General features: G+C 33.3%; 1 protein-coding gene and 1 pseudogene across 1 annotated transcript; both read left to right on the top strand.

Annotated features, from left to right (window-relative positions):
* The first annotated feature begins 17,058 nt into the window (after positions 1–17,058).
* Positions 17,059–18,875, top strand: LOC129892589 (benzyl alcohol O-benzoyltransferase). The gene is made up of 2 exons (XM_055968167.1): positions 17,059–17,590; positions 17,755–18,875. The coding sequence occupies exons 1-2, from the start codon at positions 17,126–17,128 to the stop codon at positions 18,685–18,687; spliced, it is 1,398 nt and encodes a 465-aa protein (XP_055824142.1). The 5' UTR covers positions 17,059–17,125; the 3' UTR covers positions 18,688–18,875.
* Positions 18,876–20,826: 1,951 nt separating this feature from the next.
* LOC129892433 (benzyl alcohol O-benzoyltransferase-like) lies at positions 20,827–25,780 on the top strand (annotated as a pseudogene).
* The last annotated feature ends 469 nt before the right edge of the window (positions 25,781–26,249 follow it).

The following is a 26,249-nucleotide window of genomic DNA, read 5'->3' as shown; positions in this document are numbered from 1 at the left end:
AGATAAGTAATTTGAAATCATGATTTCATATCTTAAATTCTCTAAAAAACATGATTCAGGATTTTAAATTTTTTAAAATATGAAATTTGACTCATAAGTTTGTAATTTATAAAAAAAACATCGTTTTAAATATTTTTGCAAAGAAAGACTCATGATCTGCGTGAAAAAATCGTCTGTACCATCTGAACAAATTATTTTAAAGAATAACTAGTTACAGTACTATTGTTGACTAGTGAATATTATAAAATTATGTATATTTGAAAATCTGTAATCACAAACACTTATCTATAAAAAGAAACATGGAGACATGTGACTTATCAATGCGGTGTCATAGGATATTTCAATATCTTTGTTTATAAACTATGATTTGCTTATTTGGTAAGATTGTATAAGAATTTGAAAACTTTTAATCGTTTCACAGCTTGTAGGGATTTCATGTTTATGAGAGAAATTACAAATTAAAAAATTATAATTACATGTCCAAATAAAACTTCAACTTCATATCAATTTAATTTTATATCATGATTCCATATCTCATATCAAAACAAACCGTCAGATAACGGAACATACTATGCAGAGTGTGTACTTTATTTAGCTAGGTACTTAAATTGAAGTAGATGCGTGCACCAACAAAGATTTTGGGTTGGAGTCTCTTCGGTATGGAATCGTGTTTGTTAGAAAGTATTTTATTCTTTATGTAAAAATTTTAACGCAAATTTATATTTAATTCAATTCTAATATAAATATCAAACATCAAATAGATGGGTGCACTTTATTTTTCCAAGAATATAATTTTTCTGCCTATTGATAGTCTAGGGGCAATTATTAATTGTACCACTGACTACAGTCTGCAGCCTCAATAACAGAGATAGTGTTTTCCTTTTGCTAATATATCATATCTTATCCTATACCAACGTGGATTATAATGGGTGATAAATATTTTTTATATTTTTAATTTGAGATTTTAGGTTCGAGTCTTTTTATGTATGGAGTTATTTTTATAAGGAAATTCTTTAATCCCTAATATGATATTTTTTTATGCAAATTCAAATTTAATTAGAATTTAATGCGGATATCAAACACCGAATAAAAAATAAAAAAAAATAATACAAAATTCTTATTATCCTTTTAAACCTCATTCGTAAAATTACATATTGTTGTTATATATATATGTGTGTTTGTGTGAAATAAACGACCCTTAGTTATGTTGTAGATACTCTGCAGGCACAATCGAGACTGCTTCTGTTTCATTATATATGTAAAATGGCAAGCTTCTTCTTTCAAATAATATTAAGCGTTTGTGAAAATTTCATATATTTTTCATTTTTCTTTCGAGAACGTATCATTAAATGGTTAGAAACTTTTTTCTTTTTTGTATATAAGTTTTATTTTAATATTAAAAAAAAAGGTCAATTTCATATGGTTGTTATACTTGCTAGGAACTCTCTTGTGAATTTCATACTACACTGACTGGAAATACATTTGAAAAAGAAATCCTAAGTATTTCTCATTCTCAACAACCAAATTATATTAATTAGTGGCGCATGAAACCAAAACCAGGCGAAATGTTTTTCTCTTTTCAAATTCTTACATATTTTATTCATTAAACTTTAGCAAATTTTTTTACAAACAATAATGATATATTCTCATGAATAGGGTTTGAAAAGAATAGGATATAAGCATATCTTATCTCTATTTTTATATAATAGAGATGTTGTTTCCAAAAAATCTTCGACCGAAAGGAATGTACGTAACACATGACTCTTAACAGATTTTTTACAACATTTATTATTAATTTTTACTATATTATGGTGTTCCTTTCTTGTATACTATTATTATTAATTTATTATATTTCTTAATTTTTCATTATGGTCTAGTATTTGGAAACCTTTGGGTCTTTGGTCTTCTTATTAAATATGCTGTCATTTTCTCAAAGTATTTTCGTAGCAAATAATATGTTGGTTGACTCCTGTTCTTTTAATTGCCTCTTGAATGTTTTAAAGCCAATTTTTTGGTCAAATAAGCGTGAAGAGGCCATCACTGTAATAAACTAGTTACTTCGTGTTTCAAAATACTATCATATTTTATTTTTTTGAAAGTTAATTGGACTAATTTTTAAATAAAATAAAATAATATAAATTTAATATTTTATTTTAATTTGTTCTTACATCAATATGACCAAAAACTATATTCAAAAATGTTAGATATGTTATAAAATAAACTAAGTCAGCAAATTAATAAGAAAAAGAGATAGTAAGAGAATGAGAGAATTGAGAGAATTTCGTATATTTTTTCTTCTGCGCGTAAGGCTATTTATAGCGTGAATTATTAAGGGATAAGGGAGAGTGTGCAAATTTCTCCTAAAGTGGGTTCATAACATGGACATCCACTACTACTTTTCATAACACTCCCCCTTGGATGCCCACGTATAAAAGAAAAATTCTAATGAAAGAACAAATATACATAGTTATCCTGAATATTCATACATGTTGTGCCTCGTTAAAATCTTACTAGGAAAAACTCAGTGGAAAAAAGCCTAATGAAGGAAAAAGAGTACACACATCTGGTAATACGCATTGATTGTTGCCTCATTAAAAACCTTATCAGGAAAAACTCAGTGGTACAAAACCTTGGGTAAGGAAAAAAGAGTGCAGCGCGTATTTTACCCCTTTGATGAAAACTTCACTTGATATTTTGGAGACGACGCATTCCAACCTTATATCTTAGCTTCTCAAAAGTTGATGTCGGTAATGCCTTTGTGAATAAATCTGTAAGATTATCATTTGAACAAACTTGTTGTACATCAATATCACCATTCTTTTGAAGATCATGTGTGAAAAATAATTTTGTTGAAATATGTTTCGTTTTGTCTCCTTTTATGAAACCACCTTTCAATTGAGCTAAGCACAAGACATTGTCTTCGAATATAATTGTGGTACTTTGACATCATTTTTTAGGCCGCATCTTTCTTTAATGAACTGTATCATCGATCTCAACCACACATATTCTCTACTTGTTTCATGAATTGCTATTATTTCAGCATGATTTGAAGAATTAGCAATAATAGATTGTTTCGTAGATCGCCATGATATATCAGTTCCTCTGTGTGTAAATAGATAGTCTGTCTGAGATTGAGCTTTATGTGGGTCTGATAAATAACCTACATCTGCATAACCAATAAGGTCTACACAACTTTTGTTAGTATAAAACAGACTCATATCAAGGTACCCTTTAAGTATCGCAAAATATGCTTGATACCATTCCAATGCACTAATAGCATTGAGATATGGTACTTCAGGACCAAGAAGTTCTTCATTCTCTTCTAGGGGTCGAAATGGATCTTTATCCACTTCAAATGAACGAACAACTATTGGAGTACTTAATGAATGCGCTTTGTCCATGTAAAATCATTTTAAGATCTTTTCAGTGTAGACAGATTGGTGGACAAAGACCCCGTCTGCTAAATATTCAATTTGCAGACCTAGACAAAGTTTTGTCTTTCCAAGGTCTTTCATCTCAAATTCTATCTTTAGATATTCAATCGTCTTTTGGACCTCTTCAAGGGTTCTATGAGATTTATGTCATCAACATAAACGGCGAGTATAACAAACTCTGATTCTGTTTTCTTAATAAAAACACATGAACAAATGACATCATTTATATAACCTTCATTTATCAAGTACTCACTAAGGCGATTATACCACATACATCCTAATTATTTCAGATCATATAATGATCTTTGCAGTTTCATTGAGTACATCTCTCGAGACTTAGTACATGCTTCAGGCAATTTTAATCCTTCTGAAATTTTCATGTAAATTTCATTATCAAGTGAACCATAAAGGTAAGCTGTAACTACATCCATTAGATGTATTTCAAGATTTTTATGTACAGCTAAACTGATGAGATATCGAAAAGTTATTCCATCTATAACAGGTGAATATTTTTCTTCATAGTTGACCCTAGATCTTTGAGAGAATCCTTGTGCAACAAGGCGTTCCTTGTATCTTACAATTTCATTTCTCTCATTTCATTTTCATACAAAAATCCATTTATAGCCAACTGGTTTTACACCTTTAGGGGTTTGGACTACAAGTCCAAAAACCTCACGTTTAGCAAGTGAGTCTAATTCTGATTGAATTGCCTTTTGCGATTCAGGCCAATCATATCTATGTCGACATTCTTCTATGGAATTAGGCTCAAGACTTTCACTATCTTGTATGAGGTTAATTGTAATATTATATGAAAAAATATTATTTATCGTAATTTTTGATCGATCTAAATTTATCTCATCACCGGTAGAACTTATTGAAAGTTCTTCATTCATTTGAGTCTCGAGTTCACTGATTTCTTCAGAAATATCAGGATTACTCAAATCTTGACCTTCTTCGGGGAATTCTTTTGTAGTATCATTTTTGTTATGCCTTACGCTTCTCTTTCTAGGATTTTTATCCTTTGAACCCAATGGTCTAGCACGCTTCAGGCATATTTGAGATTTAGAAGCTATGATGCTAGTAGACGGTCCTTTTGGGACATCAATACGGATAGGCACATTCACTGCAAGGATATGTGACTTAGTTATCTGTTTCAAATCAGTAAATGCATCTGGCATTTGATTTGATGTGTTCTGTAAGTGGATGATCTTCTGGACCTCCTGCTCACATGTGTGGTACGTGGATCAAAATAAAATAGTGATGAAACCTTTCACGCAATTTCTCTTGCGGGGTCCTTTTTCTCTCTCCCTAATGGCGGAAAATTATTTCATCAAACCGACAATCTGCAAATCGAGTAGTAAATAAGTCTTTTGTCAACGGTTCAAGATAGCGAATTATGAAGGGTGAGTCAAACACAACATATATGCCCAACCTTCGTTGAGGGTCTATCTTTGTACGTTGTGGTGGTGCTACAGGCACGTATACCGCACAATTGAAAATTCATAGATGAGCTATATTTGGCTCATGACCAAATACTAATTGTGATTGAGAATATTTATTATAATGTATCGGTTTGAGACGTACAAGTGCTGCTGCATGTAAGATAGCATGACCCCAAACAGTAATTGACAATTTTGTTTTCATTAATAGAGGTCTGACTATCAATTGTAGGCACTTAATAAATGACTCTGCAATGCCATTTTCAGTATGAACATGAGCAATAAGATGTTCATTTTTTATCTCAATTGATAAGCAATAATCATCAAAAGCTTGGGATGTAAATTCTCCAGCATTATCAAGGCGAATAGTCTTAATTGGATAATCTGGAAATTGCGCCCTTAATCTTATTATTTGTGTTAACATCTTCGCAAACGCCAGACTGCGAGATGATAAGAGGCACACATGAGACCATCTAGATGATGCATTTATTAGGACCATAAAATATTTAAACAATCCACTAGGTGGATGAATAGGTCCACATATATCTCCATGTATACGCTCTAAAAAGGCAGGAGATTCGATGCCAACCTTTAGGGTCGATGGTCTGGCAATTAATTTGTTTTGATAACAAGCAACGCATGAAAATTCATCATTCATAAGAATCTTTTGGTTCTTTAACGGATATCCAATTGAATTTTCAAGAATTCATCTCATCATTATTAATCCAGAATGACCTATTCGATCATGCCATAGCACAAATGTATTTAGATCAGCAAATTTTTAGTTTACGATCAAATATGCTTTAATTGCACTAATTTATGTATAATATAGGCTAGACGACAAAGTTAAAAAAAATTCAAAATATATTTCTATCCTGAGACACTCTTGGTTATACTAATGTATTCAATATTCATTTCATTTAGTGTCTCAACATGATATCAATTTCTGCGGATATCTTTAAAACTTAACAAGTTTCTTGAGGATTTAGAAGAGAACGTGCATCTTCTAAAATAATCTGTCCCCTTAGGCAGAAATATATTAGCACTTCCGGAGCCTTCAATTATTTTTGAATTATCAGAAATTGTAGTAACATTTGCTTTTCTTCTAAGCAAGTTGGAAAAATATTTCTCATCTTCAAAAATGGCATGAGTTGTTCCACTATTAATTATACAAATATCCTCGTGATTGATCATTGATCCAAACAAAATTTGAGGCATATTCATATTTTTTATTCAAAAAGAAATAAAGTAAATATTATAATTAAAACATGGCTTATTACACAAATTTTATTTATTTACATGGATTAGAAAAATACAAACATATTATTTAGTACATACAAAAAGAATCATTTAAATATTACCAGGGTTATCGATATTCATATTTCCTTCAGCGAAATTAAAGAAATTAGCTACATCGAGATGCATAGGCTCAATATTATCTTCAGAGATAAAGTTTGTCTCTAGATTATTTTCTGTCTTCTTCAAGGATGTCTGATATAGCTGAACCAGACGTTTTAATGACCGGCAAGTCCGCGATTAGTGTCCCATACCTCCACATCTATGACATATACTTTCTGAATTTTTCTTTGTTAAAGCTTCTGGCTTTTCACTCTTCTTTTTGTACTGCTGATCATTTTTAGGTGCCAGTCGAGCATCATTATTGTAATTTCTTCTTCGACCATGACCATGACCACGACTGGGGCCATGACCTTTTTCTCGTTGGTTATAATTTATCTGATTCACTTCAGGGGGTGGCATAGAATCAATGGGTCGACTATCATGATTTTTCATTAGCAGTTCGTTGTGGCGTTTAGCAATAAGAAGGTGAGAAAGTAATTCAGAATATTTTTTAAACCCCTTTTCATGATATTGTTGTTGTATGAGCATATTCGCAGGTGGAAATGTGGAGTATATTTTTTTAAGTTTATCTTGCTCAGTAATTTCTTCTCCGCATAAATTTAACTGAGCTATAATTCTAAACAAGGCAAAACTATATTCAGTTATATTTTTAAAATCCATTAATCTCAGATTTAGCCAATAATGACGTGCCTGTGGAAGGATGACCAATTTCAGGGGGTCATATCTTTCTTTTAGATTCTTCCACAATTTAAGGGGATCCTTTAATGTAAGGTACTGTAATTTTAATCCCTCATCAAGATGGTGATGGAGAAATATCATGGCTTTGGCACGGTCTTGACTAGATGTTGTATTGTCATCTTTGATGGTGTCTGCCAGACCCATCGATTCTAGATGTATTTCGTCATTTAGTGTCCATGATGAGTAGCATTTTCCAGATATGTCAAGAGCAACAAATTTAAGTTTAGAAATATTAGACATTTTAAGAAAATAAAATTCTTACCCCTTTTGTTACCTTCTTACAAATATAGCTTAAAGCGATGGAGGCTCGTGCTGATAACGTGTTATAAAATAAAATAAGTTAGCAAATTAATAAGAAAAAGAGATAATAAGAAAATGAAAGAATTGAGAGAATTCTGTATATTTTTTCTTCTGCGCGTAAGGGTATTTATAATCTGAATTATTAAGAGATAAGGAAGAGTATGCAAATTTTCTCCTAAAGTGAGTCTTATAACATGGACATCCACTGCTACTTTTCATAACAAGATAAAATTTACACTCTCAAAATAAAAATCTAATAAGTAATTTGAGACGGCAACCAGTCTACTAGTGCTATCTTGTTGGAAACTTAAGGGAATCTTCCATTTTCTTTTTATATAATTTAAGTTACATAATAGATATTTGAAATAATTTAAGAGACCGTCCTTCAGGTTTGGTTCTATAATATTCAATTTTTTTTTGTAGTTTATGATGTTATATCTATCTCACTTATTTTGATTTTTTTAAAATTATTCTTTAAATTTATTTAAAATAAATATAAATTAATTACGTTTTGATAAATTTACTCTTTTTTATATTAATTTCTTCATATTAAAAAAATAACTTATTTAATAAAAAAAGTTTAAAAATAAACCTAAATAAATAAATATTATTGTCATCCTTAAGAATCGAAAGTCCTCTTCATTCAAAACTTTCACATTTCAGTTTAATTTCTCTTAATTTTTCTTGGTGAAAATGATGAGTTTATCGCGAATAAAATTGAATTAGTTCACTTTATTTCGCAAAAATCTTCAATTTGTGTTTGGTAAAAAGAACATGTGTATCTATATGTAATATATAATAGTACTAATTTATTTGGGCTAATTTATTTTTAAAGTATTTGTATCAGAACGTCAGATACTTTACTTTACACGATTTATCGACCAGATACATCACTTACTTGATGTATTGGGATATCGATCGGATACATCACTTTACGTGATATATCAAGAAATACGTGATGTATCCGAATTCCACCAAATTTTTTTTTTTTTGTAATTTGGAAAAAAATAAAGATACGATGTAATTAGCTCTTAACACTATGAAATTTATATAATCCTTATACTATCAATAAATTTTATTTATAATGTTATTTATCATAAAAAAATTTATTTATAATTACATAATAAGTAATCTAATTATGTAAATAGTCACTAACATCACTTGTGTATATCTATTTTATTATATATGCCAAGGAAACTAGTTCTTTTCTATCTATACTATTCTTGAACTTCATAAAGTAATAATGCTTCTTATCTTATCTATATATATCAAATGTCATTCAGACAATTAAAATTGTGATTGACCGGTAAATATTTTTTCATTATTAATAAAAATCTCAAGTTTGAACTTCATTAATGAATTACTTTAAATAAAAATATTTTATTTCCAAATAAATTTTTTTTAACGCGAATTAAAAGTTAATACAAAATAAATGTTCACAAAACAATTCCTTTTGCGATTGCGTCCATGTCCACTGAGCACTGTCTAACTCTCTTATTTGAGGACATGATTGTAGGGGAATAATTAGGATGTCAGACTTTTGAATTGTGGGTTGAGCAGCCGCACTGAAAAAAAAGTGGGAAAAAAAAGGTTCATTATTGTTGTATTGTTTGTTGCTTAAATATTTTATCGAAAGAAATGTGTTCAAGTTGAAGAAATTAAACATTTTGGGGTTGTTTCATGTGACGGATAAAAACAAGGAAGGATTACACAAATTTTATAGTGTTAAAAGTTACTTATATTTTATTTTTATTCTTTTTTGAATTTCAAAATTTCTTAAATTTGATGTTATTCGGATACATCCCAAAACGTCCTGATATATCGCATAAAGTGATGTCTCCGATCGATACATCGCATAAAATGATGTATCCAACATTCCGATAGATCACGTAAAGTGATGTATCCGATCGATACATCGTGTAAAGTGACGTATCCAACGTCTCGATACATCGCGTAAAATCATGTATCCGAGAATAGGAGAGAATATGAATTTTTGTAATTTTTTCAAATGGTAGGGAATTTTAGAGAATACGTACGGTAAACTAAGTTGTGTATTTAGGTAACTTTTCATAAAAATAAATAGTTTTAGGATTAAAAAAATAATTCAGTGATAAAATTTTTGTGTCTTATTTGGTTGTCAAGTTTTGAATAATTTATCACACCATTTATAACATAGTGATGGAATAAGTTATCCCATATACATGATGGGATAACTTATCTCACGATAGCTAATTTCAGAATAATTAATTTTGGGATAATTTATTTCCAATCAAACGACCCTTTTGAGAGAAATATGAATTCATGATGAGAAGTCTTACTTTGACGGGTGAAATATTTTTTGTTAAAAATTGAAAACTTTTATTAAACTAGCTACTATGATGGAGAGTATAAGAATAATAAGAAGAAATCAGTATTGTTTATTCATTGTTGCTTATGATATTCAGTATATGCTCTTTATATAGAGTTACATCGATTTAATCTCTAAAGATGAAAATACACTAATGCCCCACTTGTAATTAACTAACTAGCTTCTGTTAGTTTGTTACCTAACTGACTAAGCAACAATTAACACACCCCCTTAAATTGGTATGTGAAAAATATTGAGCAGACCAAGTTTGAAAATTTACGTTGATGTTGAGCAGTTCCTAAACCTTTTGTTAGCACATCTGTAAGTTGCTGTAGGAATAAATTGAGGATGCTTCAGATCACTGTCGATTTTCTCTCTAACAAAATAACAATCTATTTCTATATGATTGGTCCTCTTATGAAATATAGGATTAGAGGCTATTTATATAGTTGTTTGATTATCACAATACAAATCTATAGGAGTGTCACGACCTAAGCCTAGGGCCTAAACGTGACACGGCGAATGAGACACCCGGAGGTATCTCACCCAAGTCTCTTAGCATTCATTAAGCATTTCCTTGGTAATGATAAGCAAAACAAGCGGAAAACAAAAGGGGTGTAGGGACTAAGGGGCTTCACATTTAATAAGAGTCAAAGACAACATAACATCTTTTTCTATGTCCAACCATACCTTCTACATTAAAGACTTGGCGGGGGCTAAGACATGTCCCTAGCTCACCCTCAAAATAAGTGTCAAGAAGTGTCTTAATAAAAGTCTTAATGTTCTACATAACATAAGCTTAGAATAAAAAGGATGTTGTTCCCGAACCATGGAAACTCACCACAAGCAATCTTCAAACTAATTCGAGCTAGCCACATGGAGGATGTCGAGGAGCGACGTCGGTTCCTACATGGTGATATTATGTAGGCAAAAATATGCGTTAGTACTTTGAATGTACTAAGTATGTGAGTATGCTATGAAATGAAGAACATAAGAGAGACATGAGTAAGCAATATGCATAAGTGAATGCATGCATAAGACATTATGAAGCCTTAAAATATTTATTTTTGTGGAGAAGTGACCATAACCGACATTTAAGACCATGCGAGCTATTACATGGAATCCAACATAAGCCCCTACATTGGCACGGGGAGACTACTTGCCGGGTAGAATTCCATTCAGTTTACATTCAATTATTTAACATTTGGTGGCTACAAAGGCCTAGCCGACAAGGGCTCCTATGGTGGCACATAGTTAATGCAACATGAGACTTTACTTAAGGACCCCTTAGGCGAGTCCCCATCTATATGCTACATTCGGTACTAGGTTAATCCCACAGAATAACATTTATCTATCATAATAACATAAGCATTATATAACTTTAGACATCAAATCATCATCGGTGGAATAGCTCATTAAAACCTTTGGTTTATAATATCATCATGATTGTCATGCCCTATTTACCGTTCTACTAATGAACCTTGATTTATAAGAAAATTAGGTCTACAATCAGTGATGGCATTCTGGGTACCATGCTAATCGGACCTTCCATTTTGAAAAAATGTTCAAAAGCATTGGTGGCCTATAGGGATGTCAATCATGTCATATCATAACCTTAAACATTTTATTTGATTCAATGTGAGAATTGTCCTTTCACATTGAAACTTTACTTTGGCTAAGAAGCTCTTTCATTAATCAATCATTTCATAAAGACTCCCCTTCATAAACCTTTACTTCATAACATTCATTGGAGTCATACTTCATTTCAACTTTACTTTACCATAGGAAACTAGGTGGGTTCAAAGCAATCAACTTTCAAGTCATTTAAATCAATGCTAACATGCATGAGAGTGAAAGAATTTATCATTTAAACATCTTAAAATAACCCACCGATATAATTTAAAATTACTTTCGAGCCTTCATAGAAGGACCTTGATAAATCATCCATTTCATGTAAATAAGAATCACAATAAGTCAACATAGGCAAATAAACTTCAAATATTCAAGAATCTATACATTTGAAATCGTAGTATGAAAATTCATAAAAACTCATCACTTGAAATTGAGAGTCAATATACATATATATCAATAGGAGTAAATAAATTTAAAATATACCATAATCTATGCTTTTGGTACCATCATGTAAAATCCCATAAGATTTCATCATTTAAAATTGAAATACTAAGTTGAGAAAATATTTGGGCTACATGGGTGGAAGAACTCATTGATGAAAACCCACATACCTTGGGGACACAAAATCTCTATAGGAACTTGAGGAAGAATTGAGACTTGAATGTCTTGAATTGGAAAATCTAACCTTGCCTTGAAGCACTTGGGAGAGTTTGAGAGGAGGAGAATTTAGTATATTGAGTCTAATTATAAAGAATGAGGGTTTAGAAGTTTTTGGATCTTTAGATAGGAGGATTCAGCCTCCAAAACGATTCCACTTTGGTTAAAACACAAGAAAAGACTAAAATTCCCCTCGAAATCTAGAAAACCGGCTAAAAAACCTACAGGCGCGATGGTGGCGCCGCGCCATCACCCAAAACTACTGCAGCGGTAGTCTTTGATAAAATGATCATACCTTTTAACTCTAAACTCGAAATGAGGAAAACTTGATGGCATTGAAAAGAGGACTCAAATACCTTTAATTTGATAGGTCATGGCCACCCAATTCGTTATATGCTAGGAGATATGGTCATTTGAAGTTGACCCTTATATAGACTCATTCGAAAACTTAGCCGATAGAAATTATTTGGATTTGACTTGGTGTTACAGATCCCTCATGACCCTAAAACACATCTAATACCTTCAAATACTTATTAATTGATCTTAACTCATATGTAAAATTAGAATTCGATGAGTTCAAGCCTATACGCCTTCAAAGAATAGTTCGGGTCTTGGCATAAAAAATTTCGAGGTGTTACAATATCTCCCCCTTAGGAACATTCGTCCTCGAATGTGAATCATTAGCCTAAAAGGGGACATGGCATGAGGACTAGCAACCCAACAAGAACAAAATGACACTCGCAATGCATAAAATATGAGATCTTTATACTTACTATAAAAAATGACTTTAAAATTAAACTTCATGAACATGCATACATATGAGGACTTAAGAAAACTGAAACATAGGAGCCTTAAACATTGAGCATGAGTAACTTAGTACCTTAGACTTGAGTAGAATGAAAAAGATGAGGGTAACATTTCATCATAGCCATTTCCGCTTCCCATGTAGCACTTTTCGACTTATTGATTTCTCCTAAGGACTTTAACGGATGCAACTTCTTTGTTCCTCAATCTCTTGACTTGCCGGTCTAGAATTTCAATCGGAACCTCTTCATAGGTCAAATTCTCTTCAACATACAATATCTCCAAAGGCATATGGAGCTACGAGCTCCCGCACATTTTCTCAACAAAGACACATGAAACCCCGGATGAATGAAGGCTAACTCCAATGACAAATCACATTCATAGGCCACCTTACCAAAAAGCCTTAGGACCTTATACCTCTATAGGAAGATCTACTCCAAGAGTACTACCCCTTACTACCATATTTCACAAACTTCAAGACCTAATAACGAAACATTCAATATATCATACATTCACCCACATGCCATCAATACCACATTCAGGCCTAGTTCTATAACCACTCTAATACACTCACTTGAAACCCTTAATAAGAAGTCATCAATAGCCTACTACTTTCACCCATATACCTATAACCACGTATTCAAGCCTATCATTTTAACCACTTTATGGCTCCCTTGAAGTCATAATCACCTAAGAATTTTCATGCCTACCTTAGCATCTCTACATCCACATTTTCATTAAATCCTACCAAGAAAACACCAATATACTCTTACCTATCTATTTCACACAACAAGATCCTGTCTATGAAGTCACATATGAAGTCACAAATCATAGTCACAAACCACAATGTAGCACACATACTTGTACAACCAAATAATACATTTATTGCATGCAATTTGATCATAGAATATCATTTCAATTCATGTTCTTTTCTTTTCCCTAGTCATATATCATGCATGCATTAAAAATCACATGTAACACAAGCGGAAAAACACAACCATCACCTACCTTGAAATAAGTCTTAGAAACTCTAAATAACTGGAGCTTTCTCCTTTTCTAATGCTTTGGCTCATTCTTGGTCTAAAACAAACAAAGAATTCAATAATCAATGAACAATGGCCTAAAATACCTGGATTATATCAAAATCCTAACCTTGGCTAATTTTATGATCATCTCACCCAACTAGAGCTTTTTCACCATTAATTTCAGGTCAAAACCTTTTCCTAAGAGAATTACCATGCATTCTAAGGTTTAAGAATCGAATTACAAGTTAGAGGAATGATTAACTTACCTTTACCAAAGGAATTGGTGAAAAATTGAAAGAAAATAGCCCTAAATCGCCCCTAGCTCTTCAAAAATGAAGTTGCAGAAATCCCGAGACTGTCCCATTACACTACCCTTAGATTGTAATAGCGGCCCCGCCATAGAGGGGTTCAGCCTGCTATGGTGACTTGCACGGAGATAAATGTTACACTCGATAAAATTACCAAAATACCCCTAGATTAAAGAATGCTCGCACAACGCACCATCCTTAACTTTTTCGGCCAATTCAAGGTCCGAAATTTCAATCAAGGGAAAATCATGTGGGAAAGTGGTCTCGATTGAATTTTAGGCCAACTGAATCTAAAGATAATTTCTCAAGGCAAAATTTGCAATTCTAGAAATGTGCGCGACAGGACCGCATCGCGAACCTGTCCCAACATAGTTCATTTTATCCCTTATTCATAAAATGCATTCGTTATTTACCTTTTTTGGTCATAAAACACATTCGTGGAATGAGATTTATGTGTAAATTTTTCGTACATTTTTTAGTTTCAATGAGGGTCATTCTGATCTTTTTCTCCACCCTTCCTATACTTAACCCATGACTGATATAGGTCGTTTTCAACCTAATAAGGGTTTCTTAGCCTTCCTAAGTCCCTTTTTACGCAATCTAACTAGAGACATAGGTCTAAGGAGAGGAGAAAAAGCTAGGGTTCGTTTCGCTCGTTTTCTCTTTCCAAAAAAAGTTATGAGATTGGTTTTGTGTGCGTTAGCGATCATCAAACCTGTCAAGAGCATTTGTTGAGTTATTCAAAATTCTTCAAGAATCTAATTCTTTCAGGTATGTAAGGCTAACACAACGTTGGATTGAGTTCTTCCACATGCTCTTTCATTTTTATTGATTCGAGTTGAGTTGAGTTGGAGTTTTAGAGTTTTCTAAATTGAATTCTTTAGTTATCTATTGTCTTTTTAAGTTTTTTGTACTTATTTAAATACGTATTGATATTGCTAATGGTTTGAGTATTTGATTTGGATGCATGTTTGTGTCTTCATTCACATGAACCCTAATTGAGGATTATATTTGATTTTGAGCATTGCTTTTACAAGATTTTGAGTTTTTACATCGTTTGAGTCTGAGAAGTCTTTGAAAGTTTTCATTATTTTGAACATGAATATTTATAGCATAAATGATGGTTTTGAGACAGAGTTTTAATAAGTTATGATTGATTTTGAAAATATATTTTTTCTGAAAGAACTTGATGATTTGAGCATGAGCCAAGCCCGAGTTGAATTGACGGAGTCTTTAAGAGTATAACTATTTTGATCCTGCTTTCACTATGCATTATTTTGAATCGAGATTGCATGTTTTAAAGAGACTTAAAAAAGTTGAGTATTTAATCTAAATGAATAAATTAGATTGAATTGATTTGAAAGAATATAATGATTGAAACGAGATTGAGTTTTGATGAGAGTCCAATGAGATTAGTCGAAATTGAACTGATTGATTTAAGTTGCAAGAGCATATTGACTCTTGGTAGTAGTATCGAGCACCGAATTGGGTGAGAGTAAAACTCAATAACTACGTAACCAGCATAGGAGAGGATTGAACCGTTAAGTCGGATGTTTTCCTTTTATTGTCCTGACAAGATAAGACTTGATTGATTGTGGATCCAAGATTGATAGATTCATCCTTTACCTTGGCAAGTATTGGACGGACGTGGCAAAAATGTCGTTTCATTGTACACCATCTACTTATAGGTGGTGGAATTGTTGTCGGTTAAGAGAGACTCTCAGATTGTGCATGAAAGTATATGACATGTTTTGAACAAGTTGCATATTACGGAGTCCTTCTTAAAGCATTGTTATATTTTATACTTGCATATCATATTAAGTGGGGTGTGTTTCATTCTATCTTGAGTATCTTTGATGTATTGTTGTTTTATTCTGCCATATTACATACTCGTACATTCCACGTACTGACATTCATTTGGGCCTGCATCGTTTTATGATGCAGGGATAGGTATTAGAGATCATCAACAGGCGCTTCGTTGAAAATCTATTTCTTTCCTGATAGTGGTGAGACCTCCTTGCTTTCGGGGGGATCATATTCATTTTTCTATTGCCTATGAGTAGTTCTTTTTAGGTAGCTATGAACTTGTCATTGACACCATTTAGATAGTAGAGATAGAGGTTTCATAGACTAGATAGTGATGGATTTGCTTTGATGTCTTTAACTCTTGATTAGTTTTCTTTCAAACTATGTTTTTTATTAGAATTATTGAGATTGTTGATTGAGTTAGCCCACCAAAATTTATTTTTCTCTTAAACAAAGTCTTCCCCTGAATAAATAAATGTGTGATCAGGTCAAGTGATTCGTTCGAGAGCCATCAATGGCTTCTGAATTTCTAACTTATTCGGCTATTAAAATCCTAATCAATGAGGACTACAATTTCTGTATTTAACATAATTTAAATTTTATCATATACAGCTATTTCAAAAAATATATATTACATTTAGTCGCTCCCACGGCCCCTCCCACCCCCCTCTTAAGTCAGTGCATGAGGATTCTAACTTCCAAACTTGAAAATTCTAAGAAAATAGTCATTTGAAGAAATCACCACCAAATTTCCTTTTAGAAAACTAATACTAGTAGGTGAGAAAGCAATTTCTTTTAAGGGAAATTTCGTTGTTGAATATGAACACTTTTTTAAAAAAATATTCAAATCCACACAAAGTGGCAAGTCTATTTCAAGTCAATGCAGTCCAAAGCAATTACCATGAAATGTTGAAATTCACAAAAAACAGACAACCATTAACTTAACTAGTACTATACTAAGGTATGTTGTGTTGTTGGAGATGATTTTTAGTTAGATGATTATTTGTGATTTATTCTTGTCCACAAATTTAGGTACATTTAGGTACAATAATATACTCTAAAGTCTAAACTATAATAAAAAATTTCCTTACCACTAACGACGCTTCTTCTGTCCACTTACTATCACAGTGTCACACAATTTCATGAAAATAGGCTACATTATTTTAACATGTAAATAACCCTGTTGCTACCTCTAATCCTCTATATATAGCTTTTGTGTTTGGGAAATTATGTACACAAACACTAAACCAAAATATTCTTCTTCTTCTTCTTCATAATGAATCCAATTAAGCAATCATCATCACAATTAGTATTCACAGTGAGGAGGCAAAAAGCAGAGCTAATACCTCCAGCAAAGCCAACTCCACTTGAAACTAAATTTCTCTCAGACATTGATGATCAAGAGGGTCTTCGCTTCCAAATTCCCGTTATTAATTTTTACCGTAAGGATTCGGTTTCTTCTGTGGGAGGAAATCATGACCCTGTAAAAGTTATTAAAAAGGCTATAGCTGAAACGCTTGTTTTTTACTACCCGTTTGCTGGTCGGCTCCGGGAGGGAAATGGCCGGAAGCTGATGGTGGATTGTACCGGTGAGGGAGTTATGTTCGTGGAGGCGGATGCTGATGTTACGCTTGAAGAATTTGGAGATGAACTTCAGCCTCCATTTCCGTGTTTGGAAGAGCTTCTTTATGATGTTCCTGGCTCTGCTGGAGTTCTTAATTGTCCTCTGCTTCTTATTCAGGTAACTTAAATATGTACTACTAGTTATTAAGTTTTGAACTCTATTACTAGTGTTGTCTTAGAATCATGAACCCATAAAGTTCAAAATGTGAAGGGTTTTAACTTTTTGTTAATTTTCAATATTTGAATTGTTAATTAACGAATATATCAATTAATTATATGCAGGTAACTCGTCTCAAGTGTGGTGGTTTCATTTTCGCACTGCGATTGAACCACACGATGAGTGATGCAGCCGGTCTTGTCCAATTCATGACTGCTGTGGGCGAAATGGCACGCGGGGCATCTGTTCCGTCTACACTCCCAGTCTGGTGCAGAGAATTGCTAAACGCACGAAATCCACCTCGAGTGACTTGCACACATCACGAGTACGATGAAGTTCCTGATACAAAGGGTACAATTATCCCATTAGATGACATGGTTCATAAATCTTTCTTTTTTGGCCCTTCGGAGGTCTCAGCGCTTCGTCGATTCATCCCTCCTCATTTGCGCAAATGTTCCACTTTTGAACTGCTCACATCAGTCCTCTGGCGCTGTCGAACCATTTCTCTTAAACCCGATCCTGAAGAGGAAGTCCGCGTTCTTTGCATTGTCAATGCACGTTCCAAGTTCAATCCACCCTTGCCTAATGGCTTCTACGGCAACGCCTTTGCGTTCCCGGTAGCAGTCACGACCGCGGCTAAATTGTGCAAAAATCCATTAGGATACGCACTGGAGCTAGTGAAGAAGGCCAAGTCAGACGTGACCGAAGAATACATGAAATCGGTAGCGGATTTGATGGTGATGAAAGGGAGGCCCCATTTCACTGTGGTTCGGACTTATCTCGTGTCGGACGTGACTCGAGCTGGATTCGGAGAAGTGGATTTTGGATGCGGGAAAGCAGTGTATGGTGGACCGGCTAAAGGAGGAGTAGGGGCAATTCCTGGTGTGGCTAGTTTTTACATACCATTTAAAAACAAGAATGGTGAAAATGGAATTGTGGTCCCTATATGTTTGCCTGCCTTTGCAATGGAAATATTCGTTAAGGAACTCGATGGCATGTTGACAGGTGATGATCCATTAAGCAACACAAACTATGCCATTATCAAACCTGCACTTTGAGAGGTTAATCGTGTGCAATGATTTTTACTACTACATCCAAAATGTCTTGGCAAATTAAAGGCCGTAGAGTTTCTTTTATATGCCAAATCTTACATGCAGCTTTGGTATAGTTTCTTCTATACATATGTCTCAATTTATGTGAACCGGTTCAGAGTATGAGAGTGGAAAATATTATTTTTGATTACTAATTTAGATGTTAAATTTTTTTATTTCATAGTAAAATATTTAAACCATAACAACTCCGTGACATAAAATGAGGACCCAAAAATGCATTTTATAGAATGTTTATATGCAACCAATTATAACATGTCACATGCTTTAGGTTCTCGCCTTAAATAATTGACTTATAAGTGAAGTGAGAATAGCGCGTACAAAAATATTACTCTTTTAAGTTAAACATTACCTTATTGAAGACATACAAGCTTAAACTTTGGTCGACACTACAGTTATATTTCCATACACTTTCATATATCTACCATTTCAAAAACTTCAATGGTCTTTAACCAATTGAAGAAATCAACTTGAAAAAAAGAAATCAGTACTACTAATGATTGTTGAGTATGAAAACTTTTTGTTTTGTTTTTTCACCCGATGTTCGATACTCTTAGAGTCTGACTAATCTTATTAAAAATCAATTTCATCCACTTAAATCACATCCTAGATTAAGGGAGGAGTGTGAAAACTTTTTCAAATCCTAATATAAAGTAAATAAATGCAGCAGACATGGAACTTTGACAATAGATTCTAACAACCATTTCCATGTTAGCTAGTAAGTTTATAAAACTAAAAATTGACCGACTCATACGAAAGAGAAATACCATTACTCACTCTTGTGTTACTTTCTTCTTCTTTTAATTTTAGTTTCAAAAAAATACTTCCTCCATTTCATTTTATTTATTCCATATTTTTTTCTAATTTATTTTAAAAAATATCTCTCTTTTTTTAACAATTCTTTAATTTTAATTTTTTTCGAATGACATTTTTAAGACCATAAAATTAAAGAGTATTTTGATACATTTGACATATTTTAAATTTATGTCAAAAGATGACAAACTAATTATAACAAAGGGAGTATCTTTTTATTAATCAGTACTCTCAATGATTTAATTTTAAACTTCTCATTTGACCTTAATGAGATAATTTGTAGTAACTTACTACTCTTATTACTTTGGTTATTTTTATTACTTTACTATGAGCCCGTTTGGATTGACTTAAAAAAAGTAACTTTTATGTATGAAGTGCTTTTAGAACTTTGAAGTGCTGAAAGTTATTTTTATAAATAAGCAGTTGAGTGTTTGGATAAAAGTGCTTATGATGTGAATTTTAGGGTTAAAAGAATAAAAAAAAGTAGTTTAGAAATTTAGTTAAAATATAAGGGATATAAAAGTAATTTCCATGGTCAAAGAAAATGACTTTAAGCACTTTGGAAAAAAAAAGTTAGGAATCCTAACTTTTCATTTTTGACTGACTTTAAGAACTTTATGGCTTAAAGTCAGCATTAGGCAAACACGTCCAAAAGTTAAAAAGGAGCTTTAAGTTAGTTTTGACCAACTTAAAGTCAATCCAAACGGGCTCTATATCTACTTTTCTTTCTCAATATTTTCATAATAGCGTTTTACTCTTGCATTTCTTTTAGTTTCCCACGTCTATTAGACTTTCTTTCAAAAACCTAAATTGTTTTGAGAATAATTTTCTTAAACAAATGTTCTATCTAAAACAATTTCTTTACACCACCAAAGTAAGGGTAAGGTGTAATACATCCAACCTTCTCACACTCCACTTATAGAACTATTACTAGGTATATATATATTATTGTTATTGAGATGATTAATAGTTACATAATTATCTATAATTTATTCTTGACCATAATCTTATTTTTTTAAAAAAAAACTTTCTTCTTATAATTTATGCCCAGCTAAAACCCATCACATAAAATTGAGATTAACATAGTAATATAAAACATAAAAAGATTCCCAGACACGAACGATGCTTCTTCTGTCCAGTTTCATGAAAATCGGCTACATTATTTTAACATGCAAGTAGCCCTGTTATTTGCTCTACATATAGCTTTTGTGTTTTGGAAATTATATACACAAACACTAATCCAAAATCTTCTTCTTCATATCTGGATTACTTCATTTGAATTTATTCAATAATGGATCCAATTAAGCAATCATCATCACAATTAGTATTCACAGTGAGGAGGCAAAAAGCAGAGCTCATAGTTCCAGCTAAGCCAACTCCATGTGAAACTAAATTTCTCTCAGACATTGATCATCAAGAGGGTCTTCGCTTCCAAATTCCCGTTATTAATTTTTATCATAAGGATTCGAATTCGGATTTTTCTATGGGAGGAAATCATGACCCTGTAAAAGTTATTAAAAAAGCTATAGCTGAAACACTTGTTTTTTACTACCCGTTTGCTGGTCGGCTTCGGGAGGGAAATGGCCGGAAACTGATGGTGGATTGTACCGGTGAGGGAGTTATGTTCGTGGAGGCGGATGCTGATGTTACGCTTGAAGAATTTGGAGATAAACTTCAGCCTCCATTTCCGTGTTTGGAAGAGCTTCTTTATGATGTTCCTGGCTCTGCTGGAATTCTTAATTGTCCTCTGCTTCTTATTCAGGTAGTTATTTTTATCAGTATTAAATTTTGAACCCAGTTATTAGCGTGTGAGATCGTTGTCTAGGAATCATGATCAAGGGGATTTTGTGTTTGCCTTTTATGAGTAGTGCGTGCATATGCTGCCTTTTTTTGTGACAAAAAATTCGTGTCCAAATAAATACATTCACATAAATTAACTTTTTTCTTTGTTAATTATCAATATTTGATTGTTAATTAACGGATATATCAATTAATTATATGCATGTAACTCGCCTCAAGTGTGGTAGTTTCATATTTGCGGTGCGATTAAACCACACGATGAGTGATGCAACTGGTCTTGTTGAATTCATGACTGTCGTCGGCGAAATGGCACGCGGGGCATCTGCTCTATCTACACTCCCAGTCTGGTGTCGGGAATTGCTAAACACCCGAAATCCATTCCGAGTGACGTGCACACACCACGAGTAAGATGAAGTTCCCGATACAAAGGGTACAATTATCCCATTAGATGACATGGTTCATAAATCTTTTTTTGGACCTTTTGAGGTCTCAGCTGTTGGGGAGAAATACTATCACTAAAGTTTGATATGATAATAAATAATAAAAATAAATTGGATACGAAAATTTTACGTGAAAACCCTTCAAACAAATAGAGGGGAAAAACCACAGGGTAAAAGAATTTTACTATGATAATATGGGAGTACACTGCTCTCAAATACAAGGAAACAACAACAATTAACACTTCTCTCTTGTAAAAGGAACAACTCACTAAAGAGAATACTCAAGACTACAATATTTATCTTGGTGTATAACTCTCTTTGTGTTCTTACTCTATTGGATTGTATTTATTTTTTGTGGGATGATCTAAATTAGGCAAGAGGCCTTTATTTATAGAAATTAGAAATACGTAAAATTCGTATAAAATCCGCGTATTGTACCTCTCTTTTTGACTATGCGTTCAAAACGCGTTTTGTAGTATTTGACTATCTTGCATTCTCCCACTTGAAGATTTAATTGAGAATCAATTAAGTCTTCACACCATCTTTTCTACCCAATCACTGCAATATTACGTTTTTGCTAGGCCAACAGAAGATTAACACCATATAAACTTATTACTGTTGATCGGCTTCATAAACATATCTGCTAAGTTGTCATTAGTGTGAATTTTCTGAATATCCACACTATCTTCTTCCACCTTCTCACGAACAAAGAGATACTGAACTCGTATGTGTTTTACGACTTAATACCAACCAATTGAAAAGCCATAAAGTCTTCTTTCAATCGCTTTTGACTGTTCGTCAATTCAAGTTGTGTGCCAAAAATTATGCTCATTTTTTTGGACACTACGTAATTTGCGCAAATCGTTGCGCGAAGTGGACGTCAGCCGCACGACGAGGGTAGCGTTACTGTCAAGGTTGCCCGAAGTGCCGCACAAATTAGTCTTCAGTCGCGCGATCGCGTACGTTACTCCAAAATTTTAGTTTTATTTTCTTTTCTTTTAATTTAATTGGATACACCCAACTTCTCTTGGAGTAATTATCGATAAATGACACGAAATATTTCACTCATCTTAGGTATCCACCAGTGCTTGCTAGACATCATAGTGGACCAGATTTAATATTTCCTTGCTTTTAACAAAGGAACTGCTAAACTTCAGTCTATGTTGCTTACTGGTAACACAATGCTCACAAAAGGGTAGTGAAATATTTTTGAGCCCTAGAAGAAGCTTTTGCTCAACAAGAATATTCAAACCTCGTTCCGACATATGGTCAAGTTTACGATGCCAAATCATCGTTAATTCTTCAAATAAACTTGTTGACGCGGTTGATGTTTCTCCTTCTTGGTGTGTTTCACTTTTAAGCACATATAGATTTGAGCAATTTTTTCTGCTTTTATCATTACAAGTGCTCCTTTTGATATTTTCATGACTCCACCATGAGTCTTATATGAACATCCATTATCATCTAATTGTCCTAAAGACAATAGATTCTTCCTCAAGTCTTTTAAATGTCGTACCTCCAGGATGGTGCGTACCGTGACATCATACATCTTTATTTTGATAGACCCAATACCAATAACATCTAAAGCATGATCATCTCCCATGAACACAGACCCCCTTGAGATAGGATTATATTGATAGAACCATTCTCTCTGGAAAGTCATGTGCCATGTTGCTCCTGTGTCCATGATCCAGACATTAGTGAAACATTTTCTTCCTTCATTATTTGATATTGCTTCACTACATAAAATATCGCCATGATCCGAGGTACTTGCAACATTCCCTTGAGCATTTGATTACTTAGGGTGTTCACTCTTCTTCTTGAACCGACAATCTTTCTTAAAGTGCCCTTTCTTGCCACAGTTATAACACTTGATATTCTTCTTACTTCTTGATTGAGATCTACCATAATTGTGATTTCCACTAGGGCCACGTTCCGGTGGTCTTTCTCTCACCATCATCAAAGCTTCAGCTTGCTGCGAACTTGCTTTTCTGTCTTCTTTATTTTGCGCCGATTTTCTTCTTCTAAGACAGCGGCTGCAATTTCATCGAAAACTATATTATCCGTATTGTTTGTCAGGTTAATGATGAGTAGATCATACGAGTCAGGCAGACTTTGAAGTAGAAGCTCTACACATTCAGTCCCCTCTATTTTGTAACTTATTATTGTAAGTTGCGAAAATAGAGTATTCAAAGTATTGATGTGTTCAGTAACCGACATGGACTCTGCTATTCGAAGAGTATATATAATCTTCTTTTTAAGAAGATTTTATGATGCAAAAACTTGGCCTCATATAATCCCGTAAGAGTATCTCATATTTTCTTCGCCGTCCATTTTTCAGTCACACTAGACAACACTTGATCAGCTAGTGCCAAGTGTAGATCGGCAACTGCTATGCTGTCTATGTCGTTCCACTTGCTATCATCAGTAAAGTATGTGGATCAGCCTTCAATTGCAGCTAAGCAATTGTCGTTTCTCAATATCGCTCTTATTTTTATTTTCTACAATGAGAAATTAGTCCCATTGAATTTCTCAACGTCAAACTTTATTGTACTCGACATTGTTATTTGCTCCATACCCTTCTATATTATTTTTGAATATTTTTGCGAACAATCATGACAAACTGTATCGTTACCGAAATTTACTATTCACGTGAATAGTACTTTTCACCGAATTTTACTATTCACAAATAGTACCTTCGCATAAAACAGACAGAATAACTGAGGGCTTTGATACCACTATTGGGGGGAGGAAGCACTACAACTAAAGTTTGATATGATAATAAATAATGAAAATAAATTAGACACGAAGATTTTATGTGGAAATCCCTCAAACAGATAGTGGGAAAAAACCACGGTGTAGAAGGATCTTACTATGATAATATGAGAGTACACTGCTCTTAAATACAAGGAGAAAACAACAATTAACTATTCTCTCTTGTAAAAAGAACAATTCACTAAAGAGGACACTCAAGACTACAATATTTATCATGGTATATAGTTCTCTTTGTGTTCTTACTCTTTTGGATTGTATTTTTTTTTGTGGGATAATCTAAATGAGGGCAAGAAGCCCTCTATTTATAGAAACTAGAAATGCGTAAAATCCGCGTATTGCACCTCCCTTTTTGACTACGCGTTCAAAATGCGTTTTGTTCCTTTTTTGACATGCGTTTTGTTCCCTTCTTGACTACGCGTTCAAAACACGTTTTGTAGTATTTGACTATCTTGCATCAGCACTTCGTCCATTCATCCTTCCTCATTTGCGCAAATGTTCTACATTTGAATCGCTCACATCATTCCTTTGGCGCTGTCGAACGATTTCTCTAAAACCCGATCCTGAAGAGGAAGTTCGCGTTCTTTGCCTTGTCAATCCGCGTTCCAAGTTCAATCCACCCTTGCCTAATGGCTTATACGGCAATGCCTTTACGTCCCCCGTGGCATTCACGACCGCAGATAAATTGTGCAAAAATCCACTAGGATATGCACTCGAGTTGGTGAAGAAGGCCAAGTCGGACGTGACCGAAGAATACATGAAATTAGTAGCGGATTTGATGGTGATGAAAAGGAGGCCCTATTTCGCTGTGGTTCGGACTTTTCTCGTGTCAGACGTGACTCGAGCGGGATTCGGAGAAGTAGATTTTGGATGGGGAAAAGCGGTGTATGGTGGAGAGGCTAAAGGAGGAGTAGGACCAATTCCTGGTCTGGCTAGTTTTTACATACCATTTAGAAATAAGAATGGTGAAAATGGGATTGTGGTTCCTATGTGTTATTCTTCCTTTACAATGGAAATATTTGTCAAGAAGCTTGAGCGCATGTTGAAAGGTGATGATGATCCATTATTAGTCAACATTAACTATGCCATTATTAAACCTGCACTTTGAGATGTCTTAAATTCCAAATCTTGTACTTGGTTTGTTGTAAGTGTATTTTTTCACCATACGATCAAACTTTGATCCCATTGTAATTTGTAGTTGTCAAATTTGATGATTGAAGGAGTTGAATAGCAAATAAAGCCAACTTTTTATGTGATTAGGTACTACTTTCCAGTGTAAATCTTAGTTTGCGACAAAGTTGACCTTGTCTTGTGTGCTTTCTTTCCTTCCAATTGCCAAAAATACTATAGGAAAATCAGTCGACTCCATTGAATTTCTCTTCAAGGATTATTATTGTTTGTTTAAGAAAACATCCTCGTGTTTGATATTAAAAAAAAAGGTGTATAGTTTAATATAACATATTTACAAACTACTTTTTCTTAAAAGGTTGGTATAAATCAAGTACTACTGTCAATATGCTACGATATAGAAACAACAGTAAATAAGCAAATATTAAACAAAATTTTAATTGGAGATATTCTTATTGTTTAATTGGTGGTTTTAACTTAAAAGGGAATTTGGATTAGTCATTTTAAAAAAATTAAGCTAATTCACTTTTTCATTCATAACAGGTAAAATGAAACCAA

The sequence above is a fragment of the Solanum dulcamara genome, chromosome 6 (genome assembly GCF_947179165.1).
Source record: "Solanum dulcamara chromosome 6, daSolDulc1.2, whole genome shotgun sequence".
Lineage (NCBI taxonomy): Eukaryota > Viridiplantae > Streptophyta > Magnoliopsida > Solanales > Solanaceae > Solanum > Solanum dulcamara.
The sequence above is the reverse complement of the archived record's forward strand: the minus strand, read 5'-3'. Positions and strand labels throughout refer to the sequence as shown.